Source organism: Peromyscus maniculatus, chromosome 3 (genome assembly GCF_049852395.1).
Source record: "Peromyscus maniculatus bairdii isolate BWxNUB_F1_BW_parent chromosome 3, HU_Pman_BW_mat_3.1, whole genome shotgun sequence".
Taxonomy (NCBI): Eukaryota; Metazoa; Chordata; class Mammalia; order Rodentia; family Cricetidae; genus Peromyscus; species Peromyscus maniculatus.
The window spans coordinates 74769938-74794419 of record NC_134854.1 but is presented as its reverse complement, the minus strand read 5'-3'; the positions used below and the strand labels follow the sequence as shown (position 1 = coordinate 74794419).

The 24482-nt window shown below is 43.2% G+C and overlaps 1 protein-coding gene across 2 annotated transcripts in view; it reads left to right on the top strand.

The window, feature by feature from the left end:
• Skap2 (src kinase associated phosphoprotein 2) overlaps positions 1-21444 on the top strand; it is a 161326-nt gene extending 139882 nt beyond the window's left edge. For both annotated transcript variants that reach the window (XM_006982200.4, XM_076566810.1), the window contains exons 11-13: positions 4224-4336; positions 18788-18888; positions 19326-21444. In XM_006982200.4, coding sequence (XP_006982262.3) covers positions 4224-4336; positions 18788-18880 — 206 coding nt within the window. In that variant the 3' untranslated portion in view covers positions 18881-18888; positions 19326-21444. The remainder of the gene's footprint in view (positions 1-4223; positions 4337-18787; positions 18889-19325) is intronic.
• Positions 21445-24482: the final 3038 nt, after the last annotated feature.

Sequence of the window (24482 nt, the reverse complement as noted above, 5' to 3'; positions counted from 1 at the left end):
TGGTCTGTATGTCTTATGGCTGATGAGCTGCTTAGTCCCATTTAGGATGCATGAAAACCACTTGAGAAGGATTTATAAAGTAAGCCAATTTATACAAGGTATTCCTTCCTGAATTACTTTGTAATGACTCAATTAGCTTTCATTTCTGCACAAAGGAGATTTAGTTGCATAAATTAGCTTATCATCATTGAGGAAGTGTCACTGCTAAAGGACAGTTTATAGATACAACATGCAGTTGCTGTCAAACCTATAAGAATGTAATATAGACATCTGTGTATACTTTGTGCTTGAGCAGAACAGACTTCTGCCATTCAGAGACTAACAGGGGACAACAAGTTGCCCAGGGGACTGGCAATGTAGACATCTCTGAAAAGGTCAACTTGACACAGGCTCTGACAATCGACCCACAGCTCTGTCTTCTTTGATAAAAATCAGATAAACTTAAGACCGCTAATTGATCTGCAGCCTGTTTAAATGTTGGCCATGCATATCTTCATTGCATATGATTAACACACAAAGCAAATGAATTGGGGAAGAAATGCCAGAGTCCAGTGACAGCAGCTTAAAAATGAGAAGCCTGGGACGGATATTCTGCATTATCCATTTCCACCTGGCACATGGCCCCAAGTCCTAATTATGACCGAGACTGGAAAATAACTGCGGACATGATGTACAAAGTCACACGATACAGACAACTTTTCTTGCTTGTTGTTATTTCCAAGTAGCACAAGATAAACTATCTGTAGCGCAAACACGAGGTTAGTTTGGATAAACCAGCAATTATTTTACAGGGAGAGAAGAGATGGCTGCCTTCTTATCAGGACTTTACACCTCTTCATAATCACATGTCAGATGGGGCAAGGTCTGCCCTGTCACCCCCCGGGGCCTGTACAGAGCTGGAGCTCGGGTCACCTTCCCCTCGCTGATACGTCCATACATCACTCTTTTGAGCTGTCAGAAGCAGGGTGGACAGGCAGTGTGTGTTCAGGAAGTAGCTTTCCCGAGGCCTTCCTACCGTGACATATGGAAAGGAAACAGAGGCCTGATGCTGGACCTGGACAGGAAGGCGGGAGCAGGTTGCTGCAGAAGGCCTGGGTTTGCTTTTTTTTTTTTTTTTTCTTCAGAAAGGAAACAAGGACAAAGTCATTAGATGTTAGCACTCCTGCCCTGTACAAAACAGCTGTGAAACATGACGGCCAGCGAAGCCCCAGGCACAATGCTTGATAGTAAAGTGGGTACTATATATATTTTAAGTTATGTATCACGGAGCTTCTGCCAAAAGCATGCAGGGTTCTTTTTAAAATGTCTGTGCAAGGCATTATCAGGCAAGGCCCTGCATTTGGTCCACATCACCACAAAGCAAAGCAGAAACATCTCACATGGTCATCTTCCAGGGCATAGGCTCACGCCTTTAATCCCAGCATTCGGGAGGCAGAGCCAGGCGGATCTCTGTGAGTTCGAAGTCAGCCTGGTCTGCAGAGCAAGATCCAGACAGGCTCCAAAACTACACAGAGAAACCTTGTCCTGGTTTAAAAAAGAAAAAGAAAAAGAAAAAAGAAGAAGTTGTCCTCGCTTTTGTGAGCCTTCTGTGCTTTCAGAGCTGTATTTCTACATGACTTCCGTCTGTGTGTGTTTAGACACACTTAGATTTTAGAGATGAACTAGAGGGGCTTCCTACTTTCCACAAACAAGATTGCTCCTCGTTTTCTAGGCCCTGCATCCTTTCTCAAGGAGATGGGCTAATAGGCAGGCGGCTGACTCCTCCCTAGTTGTTAAGGCCCCCTCTTGATACCTAGACCCTCAGTCAAGTGTAGGTACAGCTGCTCAGCGCACCCAGTTCTTCAGCAGTGCCCGCGTGTGGGATACGGAATTGAGGTAAGCTTGTGGATCCTGTCATCATCAAGATTCTAGAAGGCACAGTGGAAAATGCATCCCTCCCCAGCATCGCACATCACTGGCTGTGTGGCTTCCTTGCAGCAGTGAGGTTTAATGAAATGCTCCCGATGCACGTCTGGGGAGAGGTGCATCTTGCACACGGTGGGGGTCTCTCCCCTCGCCCGCTTCTGTACCTCCCATTAGTGTTAATGGGAGTTTCTCCAAGTGTATCCAGGGAAGAGAAACCCCCAAGTGATAAGAGTGTGTATTAGAAATCACCATGTACTCTTCTTTTTCTCCTTTCTTCCCCGCCCCTACTTTTAAAAAAAGTCCATTAAATGAAAAGTATTGTGAGGGGATCTGAAAAAGGAGGAAGTGTCTGGACCACTGGGGACCCACTGGGATCCTACAGCTTGCCCAAAAACCTCGACTTTAGTTTTTTGTTTTTTGTTTTTTTTCTTTTTCTTCCATGTCTTTGAACCACGCCCAAGGCTGAGCAGCATGGGAACATGTCCGGGCCCCTACTGGGGAAACTTGTTCTTTAGACCTTCTGCCTCTTGGCTGGAACCGTGTGGAGGGCCTGGCATGTGAGATGATGTCATCCCCTCTGCTCCAGTTCCTTGACTCTCCAGCTGACACTGACAGACTGCGTGGGGTGCAGCATTTGACCCATTTAGTAGTTGATTTAATCTGACAAGAATGTTTCAACTTCTAAATCTCTATTTGTCTAAATAAGTGGTTTTTAAAAGAAATCAGTCACTTTATTATTAAGTGATTTTTTTTTTCTAAAAAAAGAAAGAAATTGACAATGTTTGGAGCTATCTGGCCAGCTGGAGTGCCCTCTAGTGTCCATTTACAGAATTTATTTACTACAGGCTTGGGGGTGGGGGTGGGGTGTGGGGGTTGGGGGGTGGCCACAAGCTTTGTTAGCTCTTGGTTGGATTCCCAGCTTGCACACGTCCCTGCTGGTGTCCTTGCTGGTTTTAGTGCTTCAAGCCTAAGTGCTGAAGTAGAGAAGCCGAGATGATGTCTGTCTCTCTCAGCCTCCTCCTCCCAGTCCTGTCCTTCTGCCCCCCCTTTCAATTTTAAAAAATGAAAAATTAACAGGGGATTCTGTTAGGTTGTATTTTCTAGTCCTTGTTTATTTTCTCACAAATATAATTGAAAGGGCGCACCCTATAAATACTTAGATTCAATGTTATTTAGATTCTCTTTTAAAAAAATGTTAAAGACGTTAAGGAGAGTTTTCAATCTTCTAATAAATTCATACTTCGTGAAAACCAGCACTGTGCTAACTGTGCTAATGTGACCAGTGGCTGAGATTGCCAAGAAGCCTGCTGTTTGAAAGCCACCTAACCAAACTAAGATGACAGCCTGATCTAGCATCCATCGCCACATTGTCCCCTCAGATTCCAAGATGACATTCCCGAGATGGAAGTTGTCAGCACATATGTGTTCCGCCTGGCTAGTGAACACACGGACATCTTATGTCTTACTGATATTACTTGCATTCTTTTTTCCTGAACTCATCAAAACTCAATTATCATGAAATTAAAAACAGGAAACAGTTCTCGGTGTAACAAAAGCGTCCAGTGTATTGAAGTGCGTGCTGTGTTTCGGGAGGCCCGCCCGCCCGCCCGCACTGTGAGTGACAAAGCATTTGTTACCCAGTTACTGTGGTGTTACAGGGCGGAGAGCACTAAATAATCAATCAGTTAATGGTGTGTATGGCAGTTTGAACACACCACATCCATTGTGCTTATGCCAGGAGAGGGATGAGCCGGCAACTCCGGTGGATGTTGCATGTTTATTCAGAACCCAGTGTCCTAGATCTGGCTGATCAAAATCTGTAATGGCCATTTCAAAGTTGCAAAAATATTTTAGAGACAGCTTTGAGGGACTTTGGGTACAAATGCTTTCTATTTGTGTATTAAAGTCTACTGTTATCATCACAGTTATCAAGTATTCCAAACTCTGTGAGATGGTCACTTCCCATGTGTCTGTCCCGTCTTGTAGACATTGCTGACTATTCGGTAAGGCCTGTTGTTCTTGGGAACACGTGGGAGTGGGCTTAGTAGGACTTGATAAAACCAGCAGAAAGCACCGTGCTGTTCCAATGCAAGTGCCATCACCGAGGGGTTTGCATTCAGAGTGGGACTGGAGGGGGACATGAAAAACCAAACCTTTTTGAAAGATCTTCATGAACATGCTTAGAGGAAGGCCTCTTGTGGATTCACTAGGATGTTCTGTGATTCACCAGAGCTGTTTAGACTTTCTGGCAGTCTGGGGTGATCCTTTTATTTCTGTTGGTTCAAGCCATAACTCCAACTTTCTCTTTCTTTTTCTAGGAGATAGAAGCACTGATTATGCTAATTTCTACCAGGGCCTGTGGGACTGCACTGGAGCTCTTTCTGACGAGTTGTCCTTTAAGCGCGGTGATGTGATTTACATTCTTAGCAAGGTAAGAAGGTACCCCCAAAATGACAGCCAACAAGGGAAATGCATAGTTCACTTCTCCTGCGTTTGAATTTACAACACGAGGGAAAAATGCCAATCGGAATTCTTCTAGGTCCGTGTTAACAATTGGAAGTTGGAAATAATTAATTATTTTGTCAAGTGAAATATAATCAGAATTGAAACACAATCAGATAACAGGATTCAACTTACCAGTGTGTTTACCCATCACTCCAGCCCTTGGCAGGAATCCACCTGCTGCCTTCTCCAGAAACAATATACTTATGTGAAAGTTAGCATTGTAAGGTATTGGGTTATTAATTATGTTGTTCTTGCTTCTTCCTTCTCATTCTTCTGTGTGCTTATTCTGAGTTGCCTGCCATTCTCCACTGGAAGCATTGTGTTTATAGAAGAGGTTTTTCATCTTTGTGTAAACACATTGGTGTTCCGACAATTTAAAGGCAATGCTTTTCTATTCAGATAGGTTGAGGTAATTTTTTTAAAGTTTAACACACTATATTTGTAAGTGTGGTGGCAAAGTATGTTGCCCCAAACTCATCTTTATATTCGTAAGAATCATTTCTGCTGTTTGAGACATTGGACTGTAGAACCTGTCAGCTCTAAATCTCAGGGTATACTCCTGCTACTGTGTATGAGTTCTCTTCATTTTCACTGAAAAATTTTCCTTCTGTACCATTAGGGATTTTAAAAAGTGTCTACTTTTTGAGACTATCTTAGCACCAAATGATGAATGGAAATGATTTGAATATAAGCAGGGAAAAGTTAAGTAGGTCATAAGTCTAACACTTTAATGTAATTGATCTGAGAATTTTTTGGATAGTTCACAGGGATAAGATGTATTAGGAATTTGAAAATAAGATCACATATTGGATTTTAACATTGAATGGCTGGTACAGAAAATCTTGACCCAGCTGGTCATAGCATCTTAGAGTGGGCATCTTAATGAAGATGGGTTGTTCTTGTTCTCCCAGGGACATGAGTCATGAGAGTGCAGACGGTACTTGAGCTGTTAGTCGTGACTCAGACTAATTTTGACTAGTTTTTTCCTTCCCTCCTGCTTAATTCCACACCATAGTTAAGCATCCGTAATACCAGGACACATTCGAGGCACCAAGAATTCCATAGGATTAGTCCTAAGCGTTTGTAAATTGGTGGATTAAGGAATACTTAGAATAACTTAATACAAGGAGCTGCGATCTTGGCTTATTAAGATGTCCAAAACCAAGGCTCCTCACACAGTTTCCCTGCTCATTAGTGTGTTGTTATTTCTTGTTGCTCCTGGAAAGACACTTTCAGTTCTTGGAAGCCACAGGTAAGTAACTAGCCCTACTACAACTCATTGCCAGTACCAGGAATTGAACCCACAGCCTTTCTCGTGTTTACCAAGTGCTGTGCAGCTGAACTCGTGCCTCAGCCTCACTCGCACCCCTCGGCTCCCTAACTGGCTCAGACTGGTCTTGAACTCCAGTCCACCTCCCAATAGTGTGCTCTCGGGCATTGCCATGTGGTGTCATACTCCACGTGACAGCTTTTGGTTAAGTCTGTTATTAAACATTTAATTATCCTGAGTTAAATCAGCAGCTTTTAAAAATTAATTATTTAACAGAATTAACCCTGTTTGGCCCAGTTCTTATCAGGAAACTTTCCTGAAGTCTTTTCCAAAATTTGCCAAGTTCACTGTTTCTTTGACCAATGTGGCTGCAAGTATATAAAATTAAAGAGTTGACTAACTTGTATTTGAAATTTCTGATTCTCGCGGTAAGTGGCACAGCCACGGTCCTCCTTTTGCACATATGGAGCTTGTACAGCCCACATGGATCAGTTCTTAAGACCTTCTTCATGAGTCGGCTTATCCCATCCCCAGAGCACCCATCCCCAGGACGGACAAAGTGGCGTGGGCTTGCCTCAGGTCCACCATTTTCTGTTCATGTGAAATTCAAAGTGTAGGCCTAGTGTGCTGGGCTTCCAGGATGCTGAGGATAGAAGTTTAGTTCTCAGAAACCAGTTTTGTAAAGACTGTAGTTTTATGTATAAAGCTTGATTTAAGAACTTGGGTTAGAGATGGCCCAGCTCATAGGTGGCATTCACTTCCATCTAAACATTTTAAAAGCTGTTATCTGGGAGAGAACCATCTTCCTCATTCAGACCTTTGCAAGGCTTGATGTCCTGACATCAGTCAGCCCTTTGGGTTCCTTCTAGAGATGGGCATTTTAGCTGGGGCTAATTTGGGTTTTTGAAAGAAGAGCCAAGAAGGATTACTTGTTGGCCACCCAATCTTCCCCCATAGGCTGAATGATTTAGTGCACACAGTCAGCAGCTGTGAACCTCAGAGAATGAAGTGGGGTGGGAGGAGGTATGGTTAGGATAAAGAGAACAGCCGCCCAGCTCTCCTGACAAGCCCCACATCCGCAGACTTGGCTGGGGCTGTTGACAGTCTGCTTGCCTTGGAGTGAGTGCGCTTGTGAAGACCCCCTTCTCTTCACTGGGTAGGCTCAGGAACTCTGGAGAATCTCTTGCAATTCTTTTTATTACTGTAACCTCACAGTTTTGTCCAAACTTTGGCAAACATAGACCTTACGTTAATACCATAACTGTGCTTAATTTCCAAATGCTTCAAATAATACATTGAGAACTCAAGATTTCCAGAACAAAATTATGAATTTCTGAATCAAGGTAGGACCAGTATTGTATATTTTTAGAAGGATAAGCAGTTGGGTAGGTGAGATGCTCAGCAGGTAAAAGTGCCTACATTTGCTCCTACAACCTGAATTCAACCCGAGGCCCACACTGTGAAGGAGAGAGCTGACTTCTGTAAGTTGTACACACACTAAATAAACAATGAATTTGATTTTTTAAAGTATAAGCAGTATAAAAATCACGGCTTTTTTATATGCCTAATAATTGTTTAGAGTATTATCTAGATCTTTGTGACGATGGTATGCAATTTTGACCATTTTAATTTATTTGTTTACACCACCTAGTGGCTCAGAGCGAGCGGTGCAGGTGAATGCAGCCAGTGTGCACAGTCAAATGGTGTCATTAATTCAACTTTAAATCTAGCTATGGGCTATTACTTTCCCATCGCATGTCAATAAAGTATTAGCATTAATCATGAAGAATTTTGTTCATCACTTTGAATTGTGTTGGAATTGTATACACAGGAAAAATATATTTTAAGGAATCTAGCATAATATTTGTGGAGACAGAAAATGAATACTTTGTGAGAAATCGATGTCATGACTTTGTTAAATAAATAAAACCATTTAAAAGGTTTTAAAGAAATGCTACTTAATCTTAGAAATATAGTGACTTTTAATTTGAACTAGTACCACTGATTTGACTTACCGCCCACAAATTTGTCAGTTTTGAATGCCCTTTTAAAAAAGGCAACACAAAACAGTTTAAGAAAAAATAAATTATTCCTTTTGTATAAATATTTAGACAAATCAAAAAATAAAATGTCATACTTTATAATGAAGAGTGTTTTAATTTTGTAAATGTAATGATAGAAAACATTTCACTAATTTGTCGATTAGACTATTTTCATTATACAGCTCTATGGAAATACAGCTTTATTTTTAAATTTCTCTCTCTCTCTCTCTCTCTCTCTCTCTCTCTCTCTCTCTCTCTCTCTCTCTCTCTCTCTCTCTCTCTCTCTCTCTTCCCTGGAACCCTCCTTGATGGTGTGTCAGCTGCGCTCAGTTAGCCTCGGGGTGACTTACTTATTTTAGCCTCTTTTGAGAGTTACACAAATCTTAACCACCACCGCCCCCACCCCTTTTTTTTCTTCAGTGAAAATCAAATGCTGCAATAAAGGAGAGCAGGCAGACACCTGCCCTTCCCCCTCCCTTTTTAACATTTTCCAATTAACGGCTGTCATGTGACCCTCCGGTTGAGCTAGCCCCTCCTTCAAAGTGTCCGGCATTTTCTTAGTTTCAACCTTTGAACCTCACTAATAATAAATCTAAATTCTGTTTGCCTTCAATGGAGACAGTATCTTTTTTGCTTTATCGTTCTTTTCTTTTAAGCTTGATACTGTTTTGTTTTAATCTGTTAAAATAATTCAGTATTTCAATGGAGATTTAGAAGTCTTTTTTCATCCTACCAAAAAAAAAAGACAGCATATTTTCAGGGACAGATGAAAGTATAATTTGTGATTTTTATGATAACTGTTTTGTTGGTGAATTAACTGTGAAACACACAGCATGATCTCAGGTTTATTTTTTTTAAAGAGAGGAAAAGCCATAGTAGAGATAAAAATCTTTTAATTTTTAATTTCAGTTGTTGGCTGGAATCCAGTTGTTTAGACAATCATGCTAAATATTTTACTATTTTGCATCTCCATTTCACTTTTCCCAAACCGTGGACATGATCTGGTAGCTGATGGTGTCTTCCTGGAGTCACGATTGTGCAGTACTCTAATTCCATCAGTAGGTTCCAGGTCACACACAGCAGGCCCTCTCTTCCGCCCCAGCTCCTGTGCTCCTGCCGGTCCTGCAGGTCTGCCTGGCTGCTTTGGATTGACATCTCTGGCAGTTTATTTTCCCATCTGTACTTGTTGGTGCATTGCTAACCACATTCTCATCTTACTTTTCCAGCAATAGTTTTTTTTTCGAGTTTAGAAACAGGCAAGCTCCACTTCAGCAGCAAAGAGGCGTGCTACTTAAGACTCTCGAATATTTCCTTCCATCAGAGGCCTGCATGACTTTAGCTTGGCAACCTTTAAAAAGTATTTTCTTAAGACCAAAACAGGAAGTGTAGATAAGACAGTAGTTATGAGTGTACACTAAAACGCATTTGAGGTTGTGCTGGTTGGAGTTGTAAGCAATACTTCATGTGTGTTTGGTTGGTATTCCCAGTGCTTGGTGAATTGTGACTCATTGAACATTTACTTCTCGTTAGAATACTAAGATTTACTTAGTATGGCTTTGGGTCTTCAGACCTATAAAATAAATGAATCAAAAGTCTCACTGGCAAGAAAAAGGCAAAGTTGGTTTTTTTGTTTTGTTTTAATATATAGTTATTCCAGTTTTTCATTTGTGATCATATGGCCCAGTGTACCACAAATAGCACGGCTAACCACCGAAGAGTGACCAGGACAGATCGTGGGGACACTGATGACTAGATGACACTGATCTGGTCCCTGGGTGTCATCAGATTCGGTGGCCTTTTGAGAAGGAGGAGGTTTTTTTTTCTCGCAGTTGTGTTTGTTTGGACCTGACAGTGTTTTGTTTCTGTGCTGCCCTGTGGGTGCTGGGGCTCAAAGCATCATGTAAGCCCCCCTCCTCCGTGGCCGTCTGTCTGTCCAGCCGTGGAAGCGCTGTTGACACGCTCCCGTCCCACTCTCAGAACCACAAACAGTATTTCCCCGTTTCCTCCTCCACAGAATGGAGGCCGCCTTCCCTTCTGGACCAGGGCTGATAGGTGGAAGGGGGCTGCTGTGGAGGCCTGCTGTGGCCCAGCACTTGTAGGGACTTGAAAGAGGGTGAGCAAGAAGACAGTGTCAGAGGTTCCTGTGACCCGCTGTACCTCGGGAGGGGCTGCCGTGGGAAGTAGCCAGGTGGCAGGGTCTATAGGGGTTTAATTCTGCGTTGAATAACCAAGTGTACCAGAAGCAAACCAGAGCCACAAAGAAGAGCGTCACATTGTGTTTGTTGTTGTTGGTTTATATTGAACAGTCTGTGACTTTCTATGTCCTTTCCCCCCAACACCTCCCTCGAAACTCAAGAACTCACTGGCACAGTGCATGCCATTGTATGTTTGCCTTTACTCGGTGTGATGTCTCTCTGACCTCTGAAACTGGGGACTCCGGAGTGGCTCTTAGGTGGGAGAGAGTAGAGGCAGATCGTTGGTTAAGAGACCTGGGGACTCGGCCATTAAGGGGTGAATAGCAGGTACTGCTCTTGCAGAACCTGAGTGGTTCCCGGCTCCAAGTGGCTCACAGTAGCCTGTAACTCCAGCTCCAGTAGACCCAGCAGACCCCTGCACACGTGAATATACCCCCACATACACAAAATTTAAATAATTTTAGAAAAGCTTTATAGAGTGGGTGTTTAATAAAGTAACAGGTGATACATGTTCATAGTTGAATTGTTAGCTGTAAAAAAAAACAAAAAACAAAAAAACTAGAAAAAATTCCGATCTTCTAATACTTGCCCCCCCCCCAAGATCTGATTCCCTTTTGTTTACTTTGCTTTTTTGTTACTTTGTTAAAACATTCTGATCAAAAAAACGTCTTGAGGAGAAAAGGCTTTCTTTCATTTTACACTTCTGGATCCATCATTTAGGAAAGTTAGGGTAGAAACCACGGAGAAAAGCTGCCGGATAGCTCGCCGCTCCCTGGTTCATGCTCAGCTCCCTTTCCCAGCAGCCCAGACCCAGCTGCCTAAGGATGGCACCTCTCACAGTGGCCTGGGCAGTCAAAGTCAGGTTCCGCAGACATGCTCGAAGGCCAAATGGGGCGCGGGGGTGGGGGGTCCTTCCCCAGGTTTCTTCTTCCCAGGTGACTCTTGGCTGTGGTGAGCTGGAGGAGCGGGGCAGAGACTGTCCGTGCTCAGTTCTGGCTGCTGTGCCCCTGGTGCTCCGCTTCGGTAATTCCTGGAGAGGGAAGAAAGCCATGGCAAGTGAACACACAGTGCAGTGTTCTAGACACCTGGGGCGGCCAGTTTGCGGGGTGCTCACGGGGTGAATCTGTGGGTCAGTCTTACAGATTAGGGCGGTGCTCATGGGGTGAATCTGTGGGTCAGTCTTACAGATTAAGAAACCCATGCCAGTAAGGCTTTTTATATAACAACTACCCTCGGACACTGCTAATCAGTGCTTTCCCCAGGAATCAACACTGATTCTACCCCAAATCTTTTCCTTTTCTAATACTGGCACTATGTGGACCTCAGGTAGGAGGTGCCTTTTTGACCTTTTGTATCAGAAGGTTAATTGCGAGCATCCATCCCAGTTCTAAACAACATAGATGGCTGAAGTTATTCTTTTTTTTCCTCATCAGCCATTTGTTGACACTTCCTGTGTAGAGTACTCGTCTGGGCCGAATCCAGGGACGCCTTGAGTGGCTTCCCTTCCAGGGTCCTGAGCTGGGTGGCAGAGGCAGCCAGTGTGAGAAGAGCGTGTGCTAATAAAGCATCCCTGTGGGCTGTGGGTGTGCAGGGGACCGCAGGGGAGTGAGCATGCACTGGAGTGATTGAGAAAGGGTTTAGGAAACTGGAACTCAAACTAGAACTTCACTTTCTTCATTCAGCAAGTATCTGAGTGTTTGCTTATTTGTGTCTGTTAGACCTAAACTCTGCACCCCGATAGGATGCCTTTCCAGCCCAGCTTCCCTCATCTTATGCGGCGGCCATTGCTGTTGGCCTCCTGTGCCTTGGGTGTTAGCCACACCCGCTCTTCCCTGAAAACAGACGTTTTTCTTTTAATCTCTTCGCACAGGCCCTGCATTACTCTTTTCATTCCATTTGGAGTCTCCACCCACCTGTTTTTTCTACATAAAATTGCAAAACCTCTCTGTAGAATTATGTGCTTCTCTGTGAGTTCTCTCTCACACTCCATAGTCCACGTTAGGATTACCAGCTTCTCTCCCCACCCCCTCTTCCCTGCCTCCTCCCCGCTCCCGTTTCCTATTCCCCTCCCTCCCCTTCTCTTTTCTTCATTCTGAACTTCCTGATGTCAACACCCTGTCTTAAAGTATTTTCCGTATTTAGCTAATACCTAATACAATGGCGGTGTTTAAAATGCATTTACTAAGTTACAGTTAAAAATAGGAAAGACTCCGACTTCTGAAGAAAATGATGGACGCACAGAGTTAGGGGAGCATTAGTGTAAGCCTTTACAAGTATGGGAGGCCAGCTCCCACATTTTCCCATTTTTTCCCCAGGGTACTCTTGAGGAGAGAGGGATAAGAACTATTTAGATAGAAAGATAGTGTGGAGAAGAGACAGACAGAAACACAGGATAGCTTCAGGAGGACCTGGATCAATATCCACTGGCCCCTTCTGTCTCTTCAAAAGGGCTTTTTATAGCAATGCCAAGGGGCGGGGCAAAAGAGCTCCCCTAGCACATCCAAGTGCAGACCTTTCCAAACACCTGGTAAGCCATCCTTAATTCAGCCCTGCTGGGTAAAGCAAGCTCAGATCTCACTAGGAAGCGTTTGTGGGCCCCTGCATACAAGTGAAGAAATTAAGGCTCAGCATAATTGGGGAAAACCAAATAAAGACCAAGGAGAGGAAGAGCTACATCCGTGGAGGTCTTCAAAGATGGTGGGTTTCTGCAGTGGAACTTGTAGCTTGAGCCTGAGCTGCCTGGCAACCAAATCCCAAACAGAAGAGCTAGGGAGCTGAAATTCCATTCAGCCAGAAAGGAGAGTCTTGACTTTGTCCAGCATTGGCTGCTTTGAAAAACTACATTCTCACAGGAATCTCTAGACTCTGCACGGATAAGATTGAGTCTCAACAACTACAAAAAAAAGGAAAGGAAAGAAAAGAAAGGAAGGAAGGAAGGAAGGAAGGAAGGAAGGAAGGAAGGAAGGAAGGAAGGAAGAAAGAAAGAAAGAAAGAAAGAAAGAAAGAAAGAAAGAAAGAAAGAAAGAAAGAAAGAAAGAAAGAAAGAAAGAAAGAAAGAAAAATAAAGGGCAGGTAATGACCTCAATAACAATAATTTATAAAAATATAACTAAAGATTTCATTAAGGGCATTCTGCAAGAACCCAAGTATATAATAATTAGACTTGCTGATCTGTATGAAGTTGGACTGTTGTAGTTCCAGTGAGAAACAGAAGTAGAAAAAGGAGCTTGGAGATTGCCCAGAGCTACCTGCTTCATTTACAGCAAGCTGGGAAGGCAGGAGACAGCTCAAGGTGGGGAGGAGATGCCGGGCCCCCAGATGCCTCCCCCAGGTGTCCACTGCCCCTGAGCGGGTTCTGCCCTGACCTTGTCTGTGCTCAGTCCAAATCAGTCTACTTCCTCAGAGAAATGGATTAGGAGTCCTGGTTCCAACGGAGACAGAGACTGACCTTTCTCAAGATCGCATGGAAGCTCTTCAGACAGAGCATTGCATTGGGTGTTCTGGAAAACACAAGCTCCCTGTGCATGGATCAGAACAGATGCTTGGAAATGATTCTTAGATAAATATATATATGAAGAAACATGTACTCCTATTAGAAATTAAATTTCTTTTAAAAATTAGACACTTGGTACACCATACAGTGTGAACATTGGTCTGGGCTATTCTCCAGTGTCTAACTTACCGAGCGTCTATTACATTCCAGTATCATGGGGCATAGAGAAGAGAGCGAGGTCTTCACTCTGACCTCAGCAAGTTTGTCCTTTGTTATTTGAAGGGATAAAGCTGAGGTGTGTGGAATCCACTGAGGAATAAAAGCTCCGCTTGAAGTAACAGGTGTCAGAATGTGTCCGATAATTCAGCACAGAAATCCCCACAGCTGAGTGACTGAGTTGGCTCTTGGGCGCTGGACAGGATTTGGCTGAGGGAAGGGGCTCCCTGGGAAGGGAGCTCCATGAACACAGGCAGGCTTGGGTGGAGTAGCAGTGGGGGCCAAGCTGATGGAGAAGTGACAGGAAGTGGTGCTACAGACGGAGCAGGCTACCAGAGGACTCCGTAGTTCCTGTCGTGAGGAGATGGTGGCAGTCCTTGAGCAGCAGAGTGAACAGAGGCAGACGGTTTCTTGGATGATCGAAGGGCAGAGGTGACAGTGAGGTGGTGAAGGCCTGCCCTGAGCAGAGACAGCTGGGCCCCCGGGGTGGTGAACCCAGGAGCAGTCGCGGAGATGGGGACTGGCTGGTGACAAACCTTGACCTCCCAGCCCTCTGCTGAGCTTCAGTTGGAGTCTCTTCTTGTTGAGCGTGTCTGTGAAGCATCGGGCAGAATGGCCATGCTTACCTCACAGCACTCTGAGATGTAAACTGAAATCTGCTAGGAGAATTAAATTCTTACTGTATGCTTTCTTACTCGTCCATGTTTCTCCTGCTATTAAATGGAGTGAACGATGCAAAAAGAATTCTGTGAATCAGAGGAACTCAGTCACGTCTGAGCAGTAAATGATAAACCAGGGAACTGGATTCCACAGCCATGTGAACTCAGCAGAGCTTTGGGAAAAACATCTCCCAGTGGTGGGATTCGGGTATCGTGGAGAACCATGGGAGGGGGTTAGGAGGGAACAGGAGAGCATCATGGGTACCAAGGCCCTGTGTTGCTAAGGAAACCATCGGCATGATGAGAAAAGGATTCATACAAGTTCCTAAACACATGCGCACACACACACATACACACACACACACACACACACACACACACACACACACACACACACACAATGATAAACTTGAAGAAAGACTTTATATATTTAAAACATTAACTTTGTTTTCACATTGCTACTCTTAGGAATAATTGCCATAGTGAATATGTGGGAAATAAAGGTTAAACCCATTGATTCTTAAAGTCACCATGCTTAATATTTTGTGGATGAAGTCACTTTCACAAAGGGCTAGCACGTTCTGAAGCATGGATGTGTGTTCAGACAAAGGACACAGCGGCTGCCCAGCATTTGAAGCACCTGTTGCCTTCGGACATAGCAGTAAGTGACTGAGAGGGTGGCCTGTCCCTAGACCCTGGCGGGGAGCTTCGGGGTTCTATGAAACGGCACCTGTTCACTGTCTGATGTGCGGAAAGTGGATTAACATACTCAAGAAAGGAGAGTCTGGCACTGAGAAGGATTGAAGTGAATTTGGGAATCTTCTAAGTATAAAATAATGCTCCGGCAGAGAGGAAAGACGGAGTCAGCAGGCCGGTGTGAGCGTGTGTGCACTGTTGTGTTAGGCAAAGTCTGTCTCTCCTCATCAAAGTCGGGTCTTTTCCCCGACCTTACTGCACAGTCTCGTTAATTTATCGCCCAGTAAATATTAACTATAAACGGATGAGATGACTTTATGGTTTGGCAGTTGTGACGTGGGAGTCAGACTGCGAGCGTTCATTGCCATCTCACTGTTATTTCCTGGATTACTGGCGACGTTGACTTTGGTTTTTTGCCTCTGACTGCCACGCTATGTTTTGCCTGGAAGCCATCTATTTCGCTGATAGCGAATTCCTTTTGAGTGCTATTTTTATACAGTAAGCATCACTACACCTCTGGATCTTGATAGCATTACTGCAGGAGCAGAAAGCAGCTTTGTGTTAGTAATTACCTAACATTGTCAGAAGCTGACTGCAGGCCTCTTCCTAGTGATAACAGAATAACCGCATAATGTAGCTTTATAGCACATGATTAATAGAAAATAATTACACGTCCTACAAAGGGATGCAATATTTCTTATAAATTGACTAAAATGGTTTCCTGTAGATTAAAGGACTCTTCATTATTTTATCAGTCCTTCTGAGGTACAGTCACTTGCCTGTGTTAGCATTTCAGTTGATGGCAAGAGCCAAATAGGGTGAAGGGTACCAGATGGCAGACCTCGGACCTGAGATCTTGAGTGCAGTCAGGTGATGCCATGTTTCCTAGCCTGTCACCATTTAGATGGCAGTTTGGTGTGGGCCTCCCCTCCTCTCCTCTCCCCTCCCCCTTCTCTTTTTGTCCTTTTTCCTTTATTAATAATGTTTGAGAGGTGTCTTTTAAATGATCCACCTGTGACTTTCTGGAACAATGCTATAATTAGTATGTGGATTTTAAGACAACATGGTATTTATTGATGGCATTGTTTCCCCACCATTAACTGATCTGTCATTCGTAGTCACGAATGTTTGGGTCAGAGGGGCTGATTTCCTTCTTTGCAAGGAAACGTTGCATGGTGTTGAATCTTGAGGCTGAAGTTTAGAAAACAGTTATAGTCAAGGAGCATTTTCATCCCAATTTATGGGCTGCAGATGGTTTAATTGGTATTCCTGTTGCGGGGGGGGGGGGTTAAGGGGAGGGTGGTGGGGATGAGCAGTCTTATGACTGCTCTGTAGCTTCAGTGCACGGCTGTAAATCTGCCCCCTAGATTTTTGTCCCTCTATTTTCTCTCTTCTCTTATTTCACACAGGAGTGTTATATGGAATTATTCATAAATATAAAGTAATATTCTGTTTTTTATTGTTACCGTTTTCTGAATGAGATCTGATGTTTTACAGCGTTTTCGTGAGGTGTGTATTTCATAAATGTTGCGGTTATTTTAGATGAAGTGCAGCATTTCGGATTACTGTAATGTAACACTTTCCTTGGTCCCTGGCCTGTTACATGTAAGGGGTCAGTTGACAGCGAGGAGGCCCCTCTGCCCCCGCCACTGTGCTGTCTAGCTTGTTACCCCATTGCTCTACCGCAGATAGCAGCAGACTTTCCCAGTCGTCTCTTGTCTGCCGTTGGTCGATGAGATCTTAATTTGAGGGTTTCTGCTCTTCTCAGGAGTGATGATAGGTCTCAGGTGACAGTACAGCTTGTAACCAAAGGGGGAGATTATAAAGGTCTCTGAACTTTCTGCCGTGTGTTCTGAGTCTGCCCTCCCACTGGTTGCCTTCTGGTCTCCTATTGGCAGGCTGGACCCTTTGCTCTTCTGCTGTAATCCGTTTGAAAACACCCGAAGGCTGGGATTGGGTAAGAGCTTTGGTACTCAGACTTACCGTTAGTCCCTTTTGATGTCTTACAATGTAGCCCTTTGATCTGTAGAAGCTTACATGCGTTTGTTTTGTTAAGCATTAGGTTCCAGTTGTATTCACTGCCTTAAAAACTGAGTAAGGGTGGTTTTATTAGGTGCCTACTAGGGTATAGTGATTGCTAGTCCAGCTTTCAGTTGATATTTCCTTTTGATGAATGTGCCTTGTATAGATTATCCACGTCATCGTTGAGTTCTGGACTCGGTGTTCTTACTGCTTGGACAGTTTTGTCCACTGAAATCACACTGTTAGCGAACTTTCAAACTTAGCGCCTTTAGTCCACTGCCTCCAGAGCCAGTGCTGTCTCCTCATCAGAACAAGAACTCCAGGGCGAGCCTTTGGGCTCCTTTCCTCCCCTTTGTTCTCCAGGAAGCCTAACCCTGCTGTTGCCCACCACTTTAAAGGACCCATGGATTTTATCCTGTAATTTATAGGTAGACTGTCTGTCGATACATACATGCTAATGTTGCTACATTTGTATTGAAGAATAGCATAATTTTCCTTGTGATGGTCAATAGCATACAAATCAATATGAATGTTAAGTCTGCATGCCTATCACCCCTCCCTCCTCACATATAACTCAATGTGCATATGCACATTTATCTATGACTCAGAGGTTGGAAAATCAGAACCTATTGAATTACTTTGGGGATTGATTTTAAAAATTTATCTTATATGAAAAATTAAATTTGGGCCGTAATGCTTATGCAGAGTATTGCTTTTGGAAGATATTATTCTTGAAACTTGTAATTCATTTTACTTGTTTGTATCTCACTAAACATAAATAAGTTTGAGATAAAAATACATTAGTCAATCTGGCAGACATATGAGGCCGGTTAAGGAGGGTTCACAATGCCTAAAGCAATGGTGTGTCTGTCAGTGGAGAATAGAGAAGAGAAGAGGAGGGCCAGGTTTGTTTATCTCACATTGTAAAGTGCAGAACACCTCATCAGTCACTCTGTTCACAGATTAATATTTTGCCTTTCAAACTAGAGAGACTTTGGTTTCCTATTTTTTTTCCCATTCTGCAAACAAACCTAACATCACCTTTATGTTCCTCTCAAGCTTAGGCAGTCCAGAATCAAGAGAAGCAGTAAAAGCTTTGGAATATTATTTTCAAGAAGTCCACTTGTGAATTATTTTGTATTGGTATTTGTGAACTTTTAATTTTAGTATTTTCCTTATTCTCTACTTTATCTGCTTAAAATGTATTAGGTTTTCTTAAGAAGGGGTGTATCTCTGAATTCTAAACCATCTAAGTTTCATTAGGAATTATGAGTTTGTTGTCATGCCCCTTCCCACACCCCTCCCATAGTGATTTTCATCCTTGATAGACAGATAAGCTGCTTGAAGGTTCTGTAGCTCCTCCAGCTCTTGGCTTTAGCCTTACAGCTAAGAGCCCGTACCCAGGGCTGCTCTGTGTGGAGAGACCGGGAGCCCCAGAAGCTAGCTACTGCTGCTCTGGTTCTCCACATCCTTACACAGGCGGCTGCTTCTGCATTCTGCCAGAATGATGAACAAGATTGTGTTGTACAGTAATTTAAATACTTGCCAATAGCATGGCTGTTTTGTGTGTGTGTGTGTGTGTGTGTGTGTGTTTTGGTGGGGCGGTGTTTGTTTATTTTTGTTTTTGTTTTGTTTGTCCAGAAACAAAAAAAGATGAAAATGTTTCCATTTGCAGCTCCAGCACCTTTGACTTTATAAAAAGAAACATTTCTAAGAAGTTGCATATAAACAACATTGTGCTTACACCAACCTAAAGGTTAATACTGCGTATTGTTTTCAATTAGGAATACAATAGATATGGCTGGTGGGTAGGAGAAATGAAGGGAGCCATTGGCTTGGTGCCTAAAGCCTACGTAATGGAGATGTATGATATCTGAGAGTCCGGGTAAGTACATTTTAATCCAATATGCTGTAATAGCTCTTCTGTTCTCTTGGTCTCTTTCTTCCGAGGCTTTGCCTTTTCAAGTCTTTGTAGTTTTCTGATAACCTAAGTATGGTGCCCCAAATCTGTTTTTGTTTTATTTTGTTTTGCTTCGTCTTTAATTTTTAAAAATAACTTTAGAGAATTTACTTTGGAAGTGAACAGATTATTTAGGGAAACATTCCTTTGATAATAACCAGCTGTGGTCTCAGACCTCCTCCTCTCTAGTGAAATGCCACTTTTAGGTCCTTTCTGAGCAAATGAGTTGAGATACATTGAGCAAACATTCATTTTTGTTTGGCTAAAAATGTTATTTTTTTTTCTAAGTAGGAAAAATAAATCAACATTTCTATTGAAGGAAAAAATAAAATAAAAATGCAACTTTCCCTTTGTGCCTACAGGGAAGTCTTCTGGGTGTCTGCAGGTGCTCTGGATTTGGAAACCCCCGCGAGCCTGAATGGCCCAGAGCTGCCTTCGTTTGCCTGATTATCCCTGTCTCAGCAGCTCTTCTATATAGTCACTCATTAAAACATTCTAGATGTCAGATGAAGCCAGCAGTAATGGATTAAGTTAGGTACAAGCAGTAGGGATAAGGCCTGTTGCTGTTTTTCAAATAATAATTAGTATCACTTTGCCCATTTGGTTTGTGTGGGAAAATTCATAATGATTGTATATGACTCTTAGTCCCTGAAGCTGCCAGTGAGGGTGCTGTTTCTTAGTCATTAGGCACCTGTTATTTTTAGTGTTGCATATAATTTCATAGACTGTAAGTTCTGTGTCGATACTAAAGACTTCTTTAAAGCTGTGTGGATGACTTAACTTAGTATTTTTTCTGTTTTGTTTTTCATAGATTAATATGTTTTCATGGGGAAGAAAAGTTGTGCAAATGGTCACGTTTACCTACTGTTAAGTAAGGAAGAAAAAAAGGCGCTAGCCTTACAGGTAGAGGGAAGTGGCAGTATGCTGTCACTTGGTTCACAAGTGTAAACCGGAGCTAGGTTTGTGCAGAGGGCTTCAGTGTCGTAATTTGGTGATGGGTTTGCCAGTGTCTTCTACTGTAGTTCTACTTCAATTTAAGAAAATCCAAGATTCATAAGAAAGCCCATCTTACCACTAATACTATGGTATAAACAACTTCAGTGTTTTCAAAGTATAAGGGCGAGCCGGGCACGCTCTTAGCTTACTGCGACATCATTGCTGCGCTGTCCCCAATCCCGCCGTCAAATAGTAGTCCTGGCCGAGCCTCAGTGTGCCCCTCCAGACCAAACAGAAAGACAGACTCAGGACGGCAGCAGTTGCGGGCAGTCAGTCACCGGAAGGGTAGGTTTGCAGAGTCCTGTCCGTCCCCTTTCATCCAGAGTTGAGAGCGTGGTATTTTAACTGTCTCTGGAGATGCTAGAAGACCCTTCCTCTGGATAGTGACTGGATGCTTTGCCGTAGATGTCATCTACTGTTGAATCGTCCTTCAGCAGGTCCCAGCTTTTGCTTAACTGTTCAGATAGAAATGCAAATGAGCTGATACTATTTTTAAGTCTCCACTATTTATGTACAACTATATTTACAAGGAATAGTAAAGAGTGTTTATTTTACTGTTATAGTATAAAGGTTGTGATCACTCAGTTTTAAAAGTAAAAGAAAAAAATCTTTGTGAATAACATAGTCCAAGTTTTCAGAAATTATGTTTGTAAAATTACCCTTTTCCTATGAGAGTGTCATTTAAATGGGTTCAAGTCATCTTTGCAGAAGTTAGGCAGATAGAAATGAACTCCGTGGACTGGCTTTCAGAGCCAGTGTGGGTTGAAAAGCAAAGCCTAGCCTGAGGTTACAGGTTTTGTGCCTTTAACTGAAGTGGCCAGCAGATGGCAGCAGCTTGTCGTTTGCACATGGAATCACTGGGGAACCCCTCCCCCACTCGGGCCGACGGCGAAGCCCTTAGATTTCTGCCTCCTTTTCCAGTTAATCCAGGAGAGGGAGTCCTTTGCCAACTGATGGCCAGCATTTCCAGTACAGAAGCATGGTGCTGCTTCTGTCCAGACCGCATCTGGCCTTTGTTCTTTTTTAACTTGAATATACATGGCAGATAGAAGGTTGAAACCAAAAGCCTTTAAAATTGGGAGAGACGAGAAAAATTGCTGTCCCTTGCGATTCGTGGGTGCTTTCTGTTCAGTTGATGAACTCATTTTTGTGCTGTGAGGAAGTTTCTCTCCACCCCTGACAGTACATCACATTCTCTTCAAGATCATAATAACATCATTAATGTGAATTTAAACAACGCAGCTTGTTAGAAAAGATGCTAATTGTTATGTTCTCATTATGTTTGCTTAGCTTTTATTTGTTTTTCTATGAACAGTTAGAGAGCTAATTTTTTTGAAAGGTGATTGTAAGTCATATTTTATATAGCATTTTGCTTGATCGCCTGCTCTGTTCTGAATTTGTACTCTGTTACCATTAGATCTTACAATAATGTTCCACTCTGCAAATTTTTAAGGTTCAAATAAAGTTTAATTGTTTGCAAACTGTTATGATGCTAATAATTCAACAGCCTGCTGTGTTACTAATGAAATTACTTTGTTATGATTAATTTGGAAAATAGTGTGTTGATTGTAGTAATTAAGCACAACAAGGTGAAGTAAATGATTCTAATGCCATCTGGCCTCCACACTGAATGAAGAAATGAAATCGGGCTGTCATCTGAATTTATTCAAAGAAGTAAGCATCAGACAGATGACTTTCATTGCTATAGGGTTTACGCTTAACCACAGCTCACCCGCTCTGGTTTCACCACTTTGTGGCATACAGCATGGTTTTTTGGTTTGGTTTTGTTGTGTTTTTTATGAAAACAGTTTTGGCTCTTCTGTTGTTCTGAATACTTGGTTTTAAACTGATTATTTTAATCATAACTTAATTACAGATAATTACACACAGTATATGGGATCATAGGGGGAAAAATCACTTTTCAACCATCTGTAGGTAAACTAGATACACGTGGGTCTTTTTATTTTCTGTCAGTGGATGAATACATTGGATCCAGCCCTTCCCAGAAACACAGCTCCCTTCCAGTTGTTGCTGGAGTGTCTGTAGGCAAGGCTCTATTACCATTTCTCTCCTGATTTTCATCTCACTGACTCACTCTCACACCATCTAGGGTCATGATTAGAACTCTGTGACGCTAGAGATTCAGATTTAGAGTTCAGTCACTGGACAGAACCTGACCTAAATCTCCATGTACTTTAAAAGCTTGCCCTTGACCGGTGTGCTGAGGACGAATTATGAGTGTGGATCAGACACAGCGCCTCCAGACCCCAGCCCAAAAGGCAGCTGCTGGTTCAGGGTTTCGGGCCAGCTGTATAGAGCGGCTTTGACCTCTCTTGAGTTCAGCATATCCAAGAATGCTAGAAAGCAGACCACATGGCAAAGTAGGAATAATGAGATAAAACATGGTCAAGCCTTGGAAAGCCCAGCTGCACACAGAGGATAGAGGGGTATATATGTCCATTCTGTCAAAATCGTTTATCACACGTAGCTTAGTCTGTCACTAGAATCCTGAGTATTTAAAATACAGAAAACAGATCATGTCTTGTTTTTCTCTTACATTTTAACCTATATTCAAACACATGGCAGCCTGTCCACTAGCTGGGAAAGCTCATGTTACCAGGAACCCACAGCCAGGATATCTGTCAGAATCCCTCTGATGCCAGTCTTTCCTGAGATGAGGTAAGTACTTACCAAGTGGTGTGATGACAGTCACGTGAAATGCCATGGCATGCATGCTGTGTTTAAGGGGCTCTCCCATGTTTTCACTAGTGGATCTCCTCTTGTTGCCTAGATACAACCATGAGATGTGGCGCAGCATGGTGCAGGGCATATGCTGTGCTTCCAGTAAATACCTGTGGACTTAGATTTCAGAAGGTGGGGGATTTGATCTCTGTACCCAGAAAGAAAAAACAAACACACACACACACACACACACACACACACACACACACACACACACACACACACACACAACCTTTCTGCAGTTGGTACATCTGCTTTCCAAGGATGCTCTTTTAGCAAATAAGCAGCCCTTTTCCCTGAGGTTTTAGCAGCTGGTCCCCTAACTACGTCAGCGTGAGCCCCGGGTTTGTCAGTAACTGAGCATAATGGGAGTGTAGATGACTTCCTAGTTGAGCTATGGCACCACACTAGCCATTTGCTCAAAGTTGTGTGACTTTCAGATGAGAGACACAGGTGGCCCAAGTTGCTGGCAGACGTCTAGCTCCTCTTTCCAGAGCATCCCAAGTCACCAGCGCCTTCATTCCCCTTAGGGGGTGTCAGAAGAGCCCCTCTTCCTACCTCGTATCCTGGAAGCAAGCTTGGTAGATTGTCCCCTTGCGTGGATCTGACAGGAATTTCTGAGTCAAGTGTGGTGGCACATGCCTGTGGTAGAGGCAAGCGTATCTAAAGTTCTAGGCCAGCCTGGGCTACAGAGCATCATCCTATGTCAAAAAGAATCAATAACAAAAAAATCCTGAGAGGAAAAGTTTCACAGGTCCAACGATAATTTTTGTCCTGAAAAAAACAAAACAAAAAGCCTCTACCCTCTGTTTTCTCAAAAGTCCTATGATTATGTTAACTTGGGTGTGTGGGGCCCCAGATGAAAGGAGCCTCTGTTGTAGACAGCCCTGGTCCTACCCCTGTTTAGCTTCAACCCATGGCGTTTACGAGGCCGAGCACACGGAACATTTGTGCATGTGGTAAAGCTGTGGAGACAGGCATCTCCCCCAAAGCCCTTCTCTCAAGTGTTTTCTTAACATCTCGACTTTGGATGCTATTTCCCTGTGTTTCTCTCCCCTCGTTTCCAGAGTTTTCTTTTTTTTATTATCCATTACTCACAATGGTAATATAGCGCTGCACTTGTCTGTTTCCTGTTTATTGGCCTCAACTTCGTAATATAAAAATATCACTCCTGTTAGAGTAAAAGCAGGTGCCACGTGAAGCTTGAACAGCAATTTACCTCTCGTTTGAGAAAAATGTCACACAGGTACTCTCAGAGGAGGATATTAATGGCACCAAAGCCTGCCAATTACAAGCGCGTGCCTCAGACTAGGACAGGGGTCCCACAAATAAGCTGCTCCCCACACTCTGCCCCATGCTCAGTCCTTCCCTGTCAAGTTCAGTGTGCTCATAACAATTTAATAGTAATAGCAGACTTCACTGGATGTTTCACTGTTTGTTATGCTGTGTACTTTTTTCAATTCTCACAACAGCCTGAGTGGCGAGTTCTGTTGGTCGCCTGTTTTCCTGATTAGGAAATTTGGCCTCAAGGTCCTAGGAAAGAACTTACTAGGCCGATCCAAGTCCTTACTCCCCTTCTCCCGAATCCAGCAGAGTTGACCTGAGAAGTGCTGTGAGGGATTCAAACGGTGCACACAGTAGGAGCTTGGAACTGCTTATTGACAGTGACGGTGACCACAGTCTTACATGTGAAGGTACCACTCTAAGCTTGGACAACCAGACCGTTGAATTCAGCTCTTTTCCTGGTCAAAGCTAACTGTGGTGAGCAGAGCAAATCTAAA